Source organism: Trachurus japonicus, chromosome 11 (genome assembly GCF_045865225.1).
Source record: "Trachurus japonicus isolate A0001 chromosome 11, Traja_1.0".
Taxonomy (NCBI): domain Eukaryota; kingdom Metazoa; phylum Chordata; class Actinopteri; order Carangiformes; family Carangidae; genus Trachurus; species Trachurus japonicus.
In genome coordinates this window covers 5,675,920-5,691,120 of record NC_140917.1, presented here as the reverse complement: position 1 = coordinate 5,691,120, position 15,201 = coordinate 5,675,920, and the positions used below count along the sequence as shown (strand labels likewise).

Below are 15,201 nucleotides of genomic sequence, written 5' to 3'. Positions count from 1 at the left end.
CATCATCACACACTGAACTTCCTGTCTGGACAGTTTAGTTAAAGCTCTTTAACCCACTGTAACGTTCATGTGTTCAGAGGCAGTAGAGGAAAAACAAGTTGTACTTACGAGGTGCAGGGAGTTCAGCTGAAAACAGAGAAGAAGTTGACTTGTCAAACATTTTCATATTGAAGTGTAGAGTTTCATCAGACTCTGAGTCTTGTTAGGGTCCGGGCAGCGCAGCTGCCAGGACACTATTGTATTCCTAGGAATTCTTCTTCTTCTTTCTTTCTTTCTTCTTCTTCCAAGGAAGTCATACTTCCCATGGGCGAAAACTCACCAAACTTTGCACAAAGGTTCAGTCCCATGCCAGATGCACTCAACTCCAAGGACATGTGCCCCCCCCTCCTAGGGGGGGCACAATAAGCGTTTAAATTTAAAAACTTTAAAAATTCCTACCAAACCAACGGTAGATGCTACAGTGTTGAAACTTCACCACAATGTAGCCTCAATACTGCTGAAACTTTTGTCCACTTAAACTTATTACAAATTATGAAGTCCATCACTCTGTTTTTTTCAATAACTGTAAAACTTTTAAAATGTATCTCCTCCCACAATTTTTGCTCAATTGACACTTGCTACAGAGCATCTCCAGACCGTCCTCCACAAAACTTGTTTCTCGGATTTTTGATTAAGCAAAAATTGAGCCTACAGTGCATGAAAACTTTTGACTGTAAACAGTACTGTAAACATATACCATCAAATTCTTGCTAAATACATTTTCAAACTTCCTGAAAAAAAATGAGAATATTCTGGAGTCATGGTTGATGAAGTTTAGCAAATATCAGAATTTTAATTCAAAAACTGAATTTTTGAGAACATTTTGAATTCTGCTCTCATGGGAACAACTGCAGCCAATGTGAGAGTGGAATTTATAAACATCATATTTTCTCTTATGAAGCAAAACACGTATCATTAAAAACAAATCACCAACATTTCCATGCTGTCAAGATGCAATTTATGTATTATCAGATTTTTGTTTAGATGACTGAATTATTGACATTTTGACCATTTCATCACAACAGCTGCCCGGGCACTGGCTCACCTGAGTGGATAAATGAAGCTACACAGCAGGTCTCACTACCAGCTAATTAGCTCAGCGAGTTAGGAGCTGGTTCTTGGTGTCAGAGATTGTGAGTTCGAGACCCAACAAGGATGATGATGACAGATCAAGATGTCACATGTCCTCAAGCTGTTTTGCTGTCTAAATGCAATTTATGTATTAACAGATTTTTGTTTAGATACTTTTTGAAATCTGCCTTGACAACAGCTGCCCGGGCACTGACTCACCTGAGTGGATAAATGAAGCTACACAGCAAGTCTCACTACCAGCCAATTAGCTCAGCGAGTTAAGAGCTGGTTCTTGGTGTCAGAGATTGTGAGTTCGAGACCCAGCAAGGGAGATGATGATGATGATGATCCAAATAGCTTGGACTGGACCATGTGCGAAAGCTCTGAACATCTTAGACTCATAGTAGATGTTTGACAAATACATATCATTATTTTACCTCAAAAACTGATTTTTAGGGTCCGGGCAGCTAAGCTGCCGGGACACTATTGTATTCCTAGGAATTCTTCTTCTTTCTTTCTTTCTTTCTTCTTCCAAGGAAGTCATACTTCCCATGGGCGAAAACTCACCAAACTTCACAGAAACATCCGACCCCATGCCAGATTCACTCAACTCCAAGGACATGTGCCCCCCCCTCCTAGGGGGGGCACAATAAGCGTTTAAATTTAAAAACTTTAAAAATTCCTACCAAACCAACGGTAGATGCTACAGTGTTGAAACTTCACCACAATGTAGCCTCAATACTGCTGAAACTTTTGTCCACTTAAACTTATTACAAATTATGAAGTCCATCACTCTGTTTTTTTCGATAACTGTAAAACTTTTAAAATGTATCTCCTCCCACAATTTTTGCTCAATTGACACCAAACTTGCTACAGAGCATCTCCAGACTGTCCTCCACAAAACTTGTTTCTCGGATTTTTGATTAAGCAAAAATTGAGCCAACAGTGCATGAAAACGTTTCACTGTAAACACTACTGTAAACATATACCATCAAATTCTTGCTAAATACATTTTCAATCTTCCTGAAAAAAAATGACAATATTCTGGAGTCATGGTTGATGAAGTTAAGCAAATATCAGAATTTTAATTCAAAAACTGAATTTTTGAGAACATTTTGAATTCTGCTCTCACGGGAACAACTGCAGCCAATGTGAGTGTGGAATTTATAAACATCATATTTTCTCTTATGAAGCAAAACACTTATCATTAAAAACAAATCACCAACATTTCCATGCTGTCAATATGCAATTTATGTATTATCAGATTTTTGTTTAGATGACTGAATTTCTGACTTTTGACCATTTCATCACAACAGCTGCCCGGGCACTGGCTCACCTGAGTGGATAAATGAAGCTACACAGCAGGTCTCACTACCAGCTAATTAGCTCAGCGAGTTAGGAGCTGGTTCTTGGTGTCAGAGATTGTGAGTTCGAGACCCAGCAAGGGTGATGATGATAATGACAGATCAAATGTCAGATGTCCTCAAGCTATTTTGCTGTCTAAATGCAATTTATGTATTAACAGATTTTTGTTTAGATAACAGAAATCTGCGTTCACAACAGCTGCCCGGACACTGACTCCCTGAGTCTATTTGAGAAGACACACAGCAGGTCTCACTTCCAGATAATTAGCTCACTGAGTTAAGCGCTGGTTCTTGGTGTCAGAGGTTGTGAGTTCGAGACCCAGCCAGGGTGATGATGATGATGATGATGACAGATCAAAATGTCAAATGTCCTCAACATGAAACACAAGACAATTGTCCTAATGGTGTCATCACAGCAAGCTTCTAAGTTTAAAAATCCAAATAGCTTGGACTGGACCATGTGCGAAGGCTCCTAACATCTTAGACTCATAGTAGATGTTTGACAAATACATATCATTATTTTACCTCAAAAACTGATTTTTCTTTTTCTGCCTACACGACAGTGAATGGCTTACACAATTTGTGAAGCCACTATTGATCTGCCACTTGTCAATTAGCTCAGTGCGATAGACAACGGTCTTTGGTTCCCGAGGTTGTGGGTTCAATCCTCAACTGGTGCAAATTGAACATTATAAGGTCAACTGTCTTGTCTTCCTATTCTCCTGTTTGTTGCTCAGAATTGCCTAAATTTGCCCAAAAGTAGCCCGGACCCGACCCATCGCTGCGCAGCAGCTATAATTCTTTTTACTGTGGTTTCAAATCTGCCTACACGACAGTGAATGGCTTACTCAATTTGTGAAGCCACTGTTGAATGCCACTTGTCAAGTAGCTCAGTGCGATAGACAATAGTCTTAGGTTCCTGAAGTTGTGTGTTCAATCCTCAACTAATGCAAATTGAACATTATAAGGTCAACTGTCTTGTCTTCCTATTCTCCTGTTTGTTGCTCAGAATTGCCTAAATTTGCCCAAAAGTAGCCCGGACCCGACCCATCGCTGCACAGCAGCTATAATCACTTGTTGCTTTGTCACATTTTGACTCAGTGTTGCAGCCTGGACACAAACATCCACTCAGCTGCTGGACTCTCTCACCTGGCTTCTTTTTGTAGACCAGAAATCCAACCACAGAACAAATGAGGACGACGACAAGAACAACCACTGCAACAACAACGGTGATGGTCGAGTCACTGGACTTCTCTGTTCAACAAAACACAAAGAAACAAAACCATCATCACACAATGTGCAGGTGAAGCAGGTCAGAGCAGAGACTCATCATGTGTCATCATGTGTCACTTACAGCTACAAGGTGACATTTATACCAGAGTGAAGTGATTTCTCTCCTTACTGTTCTCAGATCAGTGTTCCCGAGCTGATGTCTGTTTACATTCATCTGGTAATTTACTGCCCCCTTGTGGAGGCAGCAGGTTATTGTCTCTGCATGGAAACCTGTCAACCATCTCTAGTTTGTGCACAGTGCTGCCCTGCTGCACTTAAAGGGCATTTCCAGTCATAATCAATGTTTACCTCAGATATCAGGTCACCTATGATCAGTTCATTTCATACCATCCATACTCCCAACTGCAGCGTGTGGACGTTTATATTCGTTTTTGTTCAAGAATCTATCGTTTTTTCAATGTTAATTGGCTACAGACTAATTATAAAATTGTTCTGTGGTCACAAGTAACGTCCTTTTGACCATCATTAAAATTTTTTAATTTGCTTTACAGTTAAATTAAATCAATAGACTTATCGCGGCTTCCGCATTGTTCCTTTCCAGGTCAGAGAACACAACAGTTGAGGGACTCTCATAAATCTATGAGGGACGTATTCTCTGAGCCGGAAAGAAACAAGGCCAAAGGCGTGGTAAGTCCGAATTTTAATTGACTTTAATTGTAAAGCTAATTTTAAAATTTAAATAATGGTCAAAAGTATGTTACTTGCGAACCAAAGAACAATTTTAAAATTAGTCCGGAGCCAATTAATATTGAAAAAAACGACAGATTCTTTAACAAAAACAAATATAAACGTCCACACACGGCAGTTGGGAGTATGGATTGTATGAAATAAACTGATAATAGCTGACCTGATATCTGAGGTAAACATTGATTACAACTGGAAATGCCCTTTAATTGATGAGGTTTATTAACCAAGAGATGAGCTGGTCAGATTTTAAACCACTGTATCTATGTTCACAACTGTTGTTGAAGATGAATTCACAGCTCAACTGTAGAACAAAGACTAAAATACCCAACAAACCACAGACATGACATCAGATTCAGGAGCTGCTGATGTCTCTCTTACCCATGTTGGTCCTGATGTGAGCTTTGTCCAGTTTGGTGACGATGTCGTCCTTCACTCCAGAGAGCTGAAACACACAGTCGTACCTCCTCCAGTCTTCAGCTTTGACTGATGAGACGTCCAGGTCAACACTCATCTGGAAGGATCCATCATGGTTGGGGAGGATCTCTCCTTGGTCCACGTCCTCATGAAGCTCCTCTCCATCTTTGGTCCAGAACATCAGGGCTCTGTGAGGGTAGAAACCTGTAGCGTGGCAGCTGACTGGAGAGGAGGGAGTCTTCTGGAGGAGAGACACTGAGGGACGGACTGGAGAGAGAGACAAGGAGTTATGATACAGTGGTGAATCAAGCTGATGGATCGTGATCATCAAACTACATCAGGTCATGTGACTCTACCTGTTCTCAGCAGAAAGTCCTTCCCATAGTTCACGTACATCTTCAGCCACTCAGGACAAATCTGAGTCAAGAAGACTGCAGTATAGCGGCTTCCACCTTTCTCAGCATCCCAAATCTGTTTGGTGACGACAGCCTGTGGTTTTGCAGCGATCCATGTCTGAGTCTTCATGTCCAGTGATATGAAGTCTTCTCCATCATAACCAAACTGAAAAAAACCATCAACTTCTCCAGTCTCATCGTCCCATTCACATCCACTGAACGACTGTAAGATGTGGACACCTGAGACAGAGACAGTTAAAGGACAGATGATGTCTCCTCTTTTAGACCTTTCTCACAGTCCTCTGCTGCTCAGGGTTCAAAAACAGATTTATTTTTGTTGACTACTACTAATGTTTACTGGTTATTATGTTGATGCTCAGTAGATGGACCATTGTTTAGCAGCCAAAACATTAAATATAATATAAAACAGACCGTACCTACCTTCACTGTGGTTAAATTGCTGGTCGACATGTTGAATGGTGGCTCTGTGGACAGGCAGAAACTCAAGACACTGACCAGCGTACCACTGTAGATGTTCAGGTGCTCATCCAGTCCTCTTTTCATCCAGGTCTGTTTTATTTCTACTGTGGTTGTGTTGCTGTCACACTGAACAGTCTCAACGTCATCAAGCAGCGCCACGCCCACAAACTCAGGGAGGTTTGTGACTCCAGAAGACAGAGTGGAGAGAAACTTTACAGTGTGTATCACTGAGGGACAGACAGGATTTTTATTATAAATTTAAACCTTCTACCACTCCTCATAATTGTGATATATTCAGTCATCAGAGTCAGTTGAAACTCTAGTTCAGGTGAAAGTGAAACCAGGTCATGCAGCAGTGTGACGCAGTAAGAGTAAAACCCAGAGCTGAGCAGAAAAAAGTATGAAAAAAGAAAGTGAAGAGTTGAATAGATGTGAACCTACCTGCTGATGAACTGTGACAGAGAAGAAGAAACAAAATCCACGTTTTCACTTTGTTTTGCCACAGACGATCAACGGATCGATGATACAGACACTTTAACATCCTGTCCATGAATAACAAAAAAGGAGAAGTGACAAAATCCCAATATTTGTCAATGTGGGCCTGAAAATAAAAAATAGAAACTGGACAAACAGGAAGTTTTTGAAGCACACAGTATTAGAAGAATAAAACGGTATTAATATATATATACAGTATATGACAGCGTTTGAATATATAGTTGGCTAAATTTATTGTTGTGACCCTGGCTTCACATGTATTATCAACTAACTCTCAGCAATCAACCAACACACACTAAACTGTTCTTGCACCAGAGCTGAATGACAAACTTAAACCTTTAACAATTAGGAGAACAAGCCAGTCATGTTTTATTATTTGTGTCATTGATTTATTTTTCAATAAAATCGTCTCTCTGTGTTTTGCAGTTTTAATAATGTGATACATTCTCCTACTTACACATACAGTACATACTCCTGCAATACCGTGGTTTGGCCAGGAGGTGTCACTGTTTCCAACGTTAACAGCATAGAGCCATTTCTAACAGAGCTGCTCTGGTTCAGGTGAAGTATGACGACCTGTACGAAGCACCTCAACATTTCTCTCACACAAGATGGTAACTAAACGATCATCCAGAGGGACCAGAGGGAGGAAGTCATCAGTCACCATGGCACCACAAGATGAAGACGGGTAATTGCAAGAAAAATATCACTGTAACTGGAGTCACATATGAACAGAGAAGAATTAAGTTTGGAAACGTGGAGACTTTATTAAAATGTGAACAATAACAACAACAAAGACAGAAAACCCCATTCGACAAAGCTGACCAGTCATTAGACCCTTCAGTAGCCTAGGTGTCAGTCTGTGTTGCCACATAGTATGAAGCTCCTGCCTAAATCACGTCGGTGATCCATCTGCTTACAAGTTCATTTTCATATAAACACAAATAATATAGGCTGTAACACAATGTGCACATGGCACACTCATAAGGTGCCATCACTGTTTATCTGGTTCCACCAAAACCTGTTATCATAACTTAAATATTGTCACTTGACCTATCTTACCAAATAAATCATGTTAACTGACACATAATTCTTTAACGTATTTCAAAAACCACAAAATATCAAATATTAATATTATTTACCACACATTGTAATCATACAATTTCTTTTACTTTAAGCTTTTCTACTCTTTTGTTTCCTTCTTAAGATAAAATCACACAAAGAAATGTGAGCTCAAAGTACCTTTATAATTCAAATGGTTTCATATTTGAATTGTCACTGTTTAAAGACCTTGTTTTTTATATCCAGTAAAAATATTTAACAAAACACAGACCTCTGTTAAAATGCCAGTCAAATCTCAAAACTACCAAGGCCATTGAATTGACTAGCCTAGATGCTGATTTAAAAAAAAAAAAAAAAAAAAAATATATATATATATATATATATATATATACACATTATACACAGCTCACTCGTTAACTCCGCTATAGCACACAACATGATTAAGATGTTAAATGTTTCAAATTCATCTATCTAAAATTAATTTATTTTGACTTTTCCCTCCCATCTGAGATTGTTTGTCTGTCAGGTTGTTGTATTCAAACTCTCAGAGAGTTCAGAGCTGCTGTCAGGAGCTGTAAGATCAGAAACACAGTTTATTGAATTGAATTGAATTGAATTGAATTGAATTGAATTCCTTTTATTGTCATTCATACCAAGGTACAAACGAAATTTAAACGGAAATTTATGTGAAACTTTTCAGCATTACATGTTGAAAACAATCTGAAAATGTTGAAAAGATCATTTTAAGTAGAGTAAGATAAGTTTCACTTACTGGGTGGACGCTGTTTGCCTAAAATGAGAAGAAAAGATAAAATGCTTCAGTCATAGTTGTTTATGACAGAATGGAACAGGACTCACCTGTTTCCCTCATTTATGCCTTTTTTTGTAAACCTGCGAACATGATTGTAAAGTATTGTAAAAAGTCATTAAATCAGGTAATCTTTTCTCTCTCACCTTTCTTCTGTTTATAAACCATGAATCCAGTGACAGTGATGAGGACGAGAGCCAGAGGAACCAGAGCAGAGATGATGGTGACGGTAATGGTCGTTTCACTGGTCTTCTCTGGTGAATATAAACAATAACATATCACTACCTTGTAGTTGGATGTCTGCACCAACCAGCCAAGGTAAAAATATAGATACAATCTGTCAGTTTTTAGGAGCCATTTCTGTGTTTGTGTGTGGGCCAGTAGTTGTCCTCATGTCCTCATTGTACCAGGTGTAAAGCTCTACATAGGAACTTTCTATCAGGTGTCAGGTGTTGCAAGTGTATCAAAGAATGGACGTTATTCACACCGCTGATGTCACTCTTACCCATGTTGGTCCTGATGTGAGCTTTGTCCAGTTTGGTGACGATGTCGTCCTTCACTCCAGAGAGCTGAAACACACAGTCGTACCTCCTCCAGTCTTCAGCTTTGACTGATGAGACGTCCAGGTCAACATTCATCTGGAAGGATCCATCATGGTTGGGGAGGATCTCTCCTTGGTCCACGTCCTCATAAAGCTCCTCTCCATCTCTGGTCCAGAACATCAGGGCTCTGTGAGGGTAGAAACCTGTAGCGTGGCAGCTGACTGGAGAGGAGGGAGTCTTCTGGAGGAGAGACACCGAGGGACGGACTGGAGAGAGAGGGAGAGAGACAACAGGTAAGTTAGACTGGTGGTCGTTGGTCTCCACTACATGTTCAGACTCACACATTCATCTTCTGACTGTCTGACAGTTGGTCAGGACCAACTCAGGTCTTAAAACAAGGTGATGTCAGACTGAGGAGTGATGATGATACAGTGGTGATTCAGTCTGATTGGTCGATATCAATATTGTTGTGATCATCAAACTACATCAGGTCATGTGACTCTACCTGTTCTCATCAGAGAGTTCTTCCCATGGTTCAAGTACGTCTTCAGCCACTCAGGACACGACTCAGTTAAGACGTTCCCATGGCCTTTCATTCTCTCTTTCTCAGCATCCCAACTCAGTTTGATGACAACAGCCTGTGGTTTTGCAGCGATCCATGTCAGAGCCTTCAGGTCAAATGACAGGAAGTCTTCTCCATCATAACCAAACTCAACAAAACCAGTAACTTCTCCATTTTCCTCATCCCATTCACATCCGCCCAACCTCTGTAAGATGTGGACACCTGAGACAGAGACTGAGACAGAGACAGTTAAAAGACAGATGTTGTCTCCTCTGGTCAGATGATCAGTTTTAGACCTTTCTCACAGCCCTCTGCTGCTCAGGATTCAAAAACAGATAATAAGTTATCATTATTTAAAGCAGAAGTAAGCGATTCAGTCGTTTTGGCTAACTTCTTGTCAGCCGATGGAGTTAGCAGTCCCCGCCCTCGTCCCTACGTCACCACATTCACGTGCATCCCTTGGCTGCACACACAGAGAGGACCGCCCCTTTATGCCGTTCTCTCTCCTCATTGGATAAAGGTTGTAGGATACAAGGAAAGTTTTCTCCTCGGCTCACAGCAGAGCAGAGTGACTGACAGACCCATGTTTCAGACCAAACACTCTATAAGTGATTGCTGTCAGAAGATCTAACTATTTAAGACTTATATTAACACAACAATTCTGCTTACTTCTGCTTTAATATATATCTGTAGGAGCCACAAACAATCAGAGGTTTAGATTTTGTGGTTTATACATTGTTAGGCTCGAACCTCAGTTTCTAAGTGACACAGTTTATTTCCTGAGGTCTCAACAACATCATTGATGAAACACATTTGTAGTTTTACTTTGAAGAGTCACTGACACTGAATCAGTTGGTTATCATAGTTCAGCAGCAAAACAACATTAAATATAACATAATACAGACTGTACCTACCTCCACTGCGGTTAAAACTCTGCTTGACCTCTTGAATAATGGCTCTTAAATGAGGCAGAACCTCAAAACACTCTCTTTTGTACCACTGCATTTGTTTAGGGTTCTCATCCAATGCTCTTTTCGACCAGGTCTGTTTTAGTTCCAGTGTGTTTGTGTTGCTGTCACAGTATCCTACTTCAACGTCATCAATTAATGTAAGACCCACAAACTCAGGGAGGGTTGTTGGTCCAGAAAACAGAGTGGTGAAATACTCCAGGCTGTGTTTCACTGTAGAACAGACAAAGTTTTTATTATAAATATAAACCTTCACTCCTCATTAGATTCAGCTGAAAATCTAGTTGAGATAAAAGTGAAACCAAATCATGCAGCAGTGACACAGGAGTAAAACCCAGAGCTGAGCAGAAAGTAAAGTGAAGAGTTGAATAAATATTTAAATGTGATCCTACCTGCTGATGAACTGTGACAGAGGAGAAGAAACAGTAACGTCCTCATTTTATTTTATTTTTAAACGTCTCTGTGTCCTCAGGTTGAAGTGTTTGAGCTCAGTACATGAAAACGGAGCAGCACACGGCGCCGCCCTTATGTCTTGCATCCAATTTCCGTTTTGTGTTGCTGACTTGGCGACTTTCTCCCGAAATCTGTCGACTTTCCAAATCATCTTCTTGGCGATTTATTTTTGAGAAAAGCCACTAGCGACAAATCTCGCAACTTTCTGGTGTTTCTGAGACTCTGACGTGAGAGCACGTAGCCTACCGTAACCTACTGTCCTCAACGAGCACCGGGAGCTGCTGTGAGCCCCCCCGCCTGACAGACGGACAGAGAGGAGACCCACTTCACTCCGTGTCCCCCACTGCAAGTAAATTGCGCGTGCGCAAAGACCACACACACTTCAACGTAACCTCGCATCTTCACCGTGTTAAAGGAAAATTCCTGTCCTTATCTACAAACTCCCTAGACTTTTCCACAAGGAACTGTACTTTACTTCATTTAATCTAGTGGAGCCCCAGTTTGCATCTCCTGATTCTCATTGGTATCTCTCTCATTCCAACAGTAATGCAGCAGGAGGAGTTGTCCTGAAGGATCCACAGCAGATTAGTTTGACCTCATCTGATTCACACCCGACAGACTGTAAGTCTGAAATGGACCTGATCATGGCACCATGAATCAGAATCAGAGTCAGTCACTTCCTGTCAAACAAGGAAGGATATCCATCACATTTTTACATTTATAAATTGATTTCAATGTGAGTCTTTCATCCATCTATATCAATGTCAATGTCAATGTCAATTTATTTATATAGCACATTTCATATGGCAAGCATAAACTCAATGTGCTTCATGATAAAAGCAAGATGCAATACATGTGAGTACATATTAAAACAAAAAGTTAGTGCATATTAAAACAGAAGCCAATGTGTTAAGACAAACAAACAAACAAGCAAAAAACTAATTAAAAGCTTGCGAGAACAGGTAGGCCTATGTTTTAAGATTATGCTTAAAAGAAGATGTTGAGCGGAGTTCAATGGGCAAAGAGTTCCATAGTGTTGGACCATAATAACTAAAAGCACCTTGAGCTGATTTTGAATGTATACGTGGTATATTGAGAAGAGATTTACATGAGGATCTGAGGTATCTGTCAGGTGTATACTGGGTGAGCATGTCTTTCTCCTTTCTCCGGCACTGAGATCCTCAGGAATTTAAAAATCTTGATGCTTTCTAAAGAGAAATAAATATGTAGCACATGAATTTTCCTCTTTCCTCCAGATATCATGAATTTAATTTACATTTACGTTAAAGGTACTTTATTAATCCTTTGCAGGAAATTACAATGTTACCGACAGCAGAAGACAGCACAAGACCACACACACGCATCATCCACAAAAATACACAATAACAACAACGTTGCACAACCCGTTAAAACATGTGTAAGTGAATAAGAGCAGCAAGGTCTAAAATAAGATTTAAAAAGAGGTACATTTAGACATGGATATTCTGAAACACCACTTTATTTTCCCACTGAACAATCAGATCCCAAGTCTGAGACAGAGTTTTAGTTGATGCAGGTATAGAAACAGGAAACAGAGGATCACACTGAACTTTACACAGAAACAACTGTGATGAACTCAGTGAAGCTGATTGACAGTGTGTTTAATTAGGTGGGTGATTCTACCTCAGTCTAAAGACAGATTGGTTATAGATGTGTGATAGATTTATTTATGTACAGATCTAAATATACAGATGACACTCTCAGAGCTTCAGAGTAGAAAAGCAGCTGTCACTCAGACTCTGTTACAGAAAATAATCCCAGAGCTTCAGGTTGGATTCAGGTTCTCAGTGAGTTCAGAGTCACCAGGAGCTGTAAAAGTCACAAACATGTTGTTAGTCCACTCATCATCACACACTGAACTTCCTGTCTGGACAGTTTAGTTAAAGCTCTTTAACCCACTGTAACGTTCATGTGTTCAGAGGCAGTAGAGGAAAAACAAGTTGTACTTACGAGGTGCAGGGAGTTCAGCTGAAAACAGAAGAAGAAGTTGACTTGTCAAACATTTTCATATTGAAGTGTAGAGTTTCATCAGACTCTGAGTCTTGTCACTTGTTGCTTCATCACATTTTGACTCAGTGTTGCAGCCTGTAAAGGTAAGGTAAAGGTAAAGGTACTTTATTAGTCACATATACAGCATACAGTAGCATCATTTGGGTATGGTGGTGTATGGCACTCGCCATACCTTGACTTTGGTAGAAAATGTTCGTAGTACTGGCACGTATAGATTTTAACCCCTGGTGTACCGGGACTTTTTACGGCGTACCAGGACGGCGTACAGTGTCCTGTTGTAATTCTCTCTGACCGATTCGCGATAGTGTTGCTTCTTTCTCACTGAATACCATGCTGTCGCTCCTGCTCCTCTCTCCTCCTCTGTCTCACTGAGGGGCGGGGCTGCCCCGCACCGTGCGTGTCTGTGAGAGCGCGTGTACGAGTGCACGCCGCTGCATCATAGATGTAACTCTGACTGTATAACTCCATGTGCTGCAGACGTGAATGTGGAGCGAGCGAACCTTTGTGAGTTATAAAGCCATCAACATGACTTCCCAGTGGTGCCTGCTAACAACTTAGCCTACCACTTATTCCACATGCTTAAAGCAGATATCAGTGGAATGTTTTTGTTAATATAAGTCCTAAATAGTCCTATTTTCCGTCAGCAATCACTTACATGAAGTATTTCAGCCTAAACACGAGTCTCTCCGTCACTCTGCTCTGCCGTAACCCGAGGAGAAAATTTTCCTTGTGGGATACAAGCAGTAGTCGAGTTGAGGGGGGATGGGGGGGGATGGCATCCCCCCTGAAATAAAAACGATCAAAATCATCCCCCCTCTCCATCCCCTTTTTACATTAAATGTTGGACATAACTATAATTATATTAAGGCTGTCGCCTGGCCTGGGCATTCCCCCCGAACATTTCTTACATAGCCCAGGTCCAGGATGTTTTCTCAGACGGAGTTAAACAGAAGCGCACATTAACTGAGAAGGTAGTTTTGTAATTTCCCGGTCACAGTGAATGCAACACAGGCACGACGCCACGACCAATCAGAGAGAAGTGTTGTAGAAGCGAGAATCCTCCTCCGTGTTTTATTGGTTAACAGCCAGGTAACCAAGGTGACAATCTGAACTCTAGCGATAGATCGCGTTCCGAGCGGTTCCGAATCACGGAAAAGGGGAGAAGTTTCTGCAGTCGTGGTGACTCGCGCCAGCAGGGGCAGACCGCCGGTGGGTCAGTGGACCGGCCCGGTCCGGTCCGGCGTGGTGCTGCAAGTGACCCACTGATGTTAGTGTGTTTACATTTTGTGTTTACATCAACGTCTATGAGCGCGAGGAGTGACTATTCTCGGTCAGAGTTTTGTTTTTGCTCTCCAGCCACAGCTCCACACTAGACCAGTTCTGAGTTCACTTTCATACACTTAGCCATTCTTGTCATTACAATGAAAGGAACCTTAGTCAGTAGGCCTACTAAATGGGCTTTTTTAAATGTTTTATCTGAAGCAATGTTGTCTTTTCCCTTTATTTCCTCCTCAGAGTACACCAGAATGCCTTATTTATGTGTTAAAAATCACAATTTTTTTCTGGGGGAGTGCCCCCAGACCCCCCTACAGTGCTTTAGATAGATGTCAAATCAATTAAAGCCCAGCTGAGTTGGTACTAGTGGAGAAGCTCCATAATAATAATAAAAAATATATATTTATATATAATTTATAATTTTATAATAATAAATTATATAATATAGTTTACATGAATTACACTACCCCCCCCCCCCCCCCCCCCCCCTTTTTTTTTTAATAAGGTGAAAAAAATTGACCATCCCCCCTGAATTTTTTTTACAACTCGACTACTGGATACAAGTGTTATCCAATGAGGGGAGAGAACGGCATGAAGGGCTGTGTGTGCAGCCAAGGGATGCGCGTGAATGTGGTGACGTAGCACGAGGACCAATTGATGCCTGACAAGGGCGGGGGCTGCTAACTCATGGTGCGTTCAAGGAAACTCGTACTTTGTGTTTTTCCTTCCTGTGAAGTCATACCAGTTCGATCTGGTACGAGTTCACGGGTCGGAAGTTACGAGTGGCCGTTATAGGGAACTTTCACAGACAACAGGACGGTAAAAACACGAGCTACGGGTTACCTGGAACGCTACCAAGTCGTAGTTGTGACTTGAAGCTGTAACTTACGGTTTCAAAAGCCTGCCTTGAACACAGCATTAGCCGAAACGGCCGTGCCGCTGTTATCTGCTTTAAATATGAGTCATATTTCAGTGCTTGTTTGGCTAACACTAGCTACTTGGAGCACAGTAAAATGAAAGCTCTTATTTGAGAAACACTGTGAAGCTGCTGCAGTCATCTTGTTAAGAACAGGCTAATGACAGCTGTCTGTGGAGTGTGGAGGCTGTTTATCTTGTCACAAATCACAAAAACGTCTAATAAGAGGATTTAATAAACACAAATGTTCTGCACTTCTGATACAAATCTTTTCCACAACTACACAGAACAAACACAGTAAATACATAAACACTGTTGACGAGGAAGA

The 15,201-nt window shown here is 40.9% G+C and overlaps 3 protein-coding genes across 3 annotated transcripts in view; 1 reads left to right on the top strand and 2 right to left on the bottom strand.

The window, feature by feature from the left end:
- Nucleotides 1-15,201, top strand: part of LOC146978008 (major histocompatibility complex class I-related protein 1-like) — a 143,202-nt gene that overhangs the window by 24,320 nt on the left and 103,681 nt on the right. The gene's annotated exons all lie outside the window — the stretch shown is intronic.
- Nucleotides 4,807-5,393, bottom strand: LOC146978016 (major histocompatibility complex class I-related protein 1-like). The gene is made up of 2 exons (XM_085790445.1): nt 5,225-5,393; nt 4,807-5,135 (listed from the first exon to the last, which is right to left on the bottom strand). Exons 1-2 carry the CDS (start codon nt 5,391-5,393, stop codon nt 4,807-4,809), a joined length of 498 nt encoding a protein of 165 aa, XP_085646571.1.
- On the bottom strand, nt 8,065-10,915 carry LOC146978015 (major histocompatibility complex class I-related protein 1-like). The gene is made up of 6 exons (XM_085790444.1): nt 10,566-10,915; nt 10,127-10,395; nt 9,156-9,434; nt 8,596-8,916; nt 8,255-8,362; nt 8,065-8,090 (listed from the first exon to the last, which is right to left on the bottom strand). The coding sequence occupies exons 1-6, from the start codon at nt 10,616-10,618 to the stop codon at nt 8,065-8,067; spliced, it is 1,056 nt and encodes a 351-aa protein (XP_085646570.1). The 5' UTR covers nt 10,619-10,915.

Excerpts from the sequence above, each read along its gene's own strand:
- LOC146978015 (XM_085790444.1), bottom strand. The coding sequence starts at position 10,618 with ATGAGGACGTTACTGTTTCTTCTCCTCTGTCACAGTTCATCAGCAGGT. Across the intron at positions 8,917-9,155 it reads GAACTCTCTGATGAGAACAG|TCCGTCCCTCGGTGTCTCTC; the intron begins GTAGAGTCACAT and ends CTCTCTCTCCAG. Across the intron at positions 8,363-8,595 it reads GGGTAAGAGTGACATCAGCG|AGAAGACCAGTGAAACGACC; the intron begins GTGTGAATAACG and ends TATATTCACCAG.
- LOC146978016 (XM_085790445.1), bottom strand. The coding sequence starts at position 5,393 with ATGAAGACTCAGACATGGATCGCTGCAAAACCACAGGCTGTCGTCACC. Across the intron at positions 5,136-5,224 it reads GGACTTTCTGCTGAGAACAG|TCCGTCCCTCAGTGTCTCTC; the intron begins GTAGAGTCACAT and ends CTCTCTCTCCAG.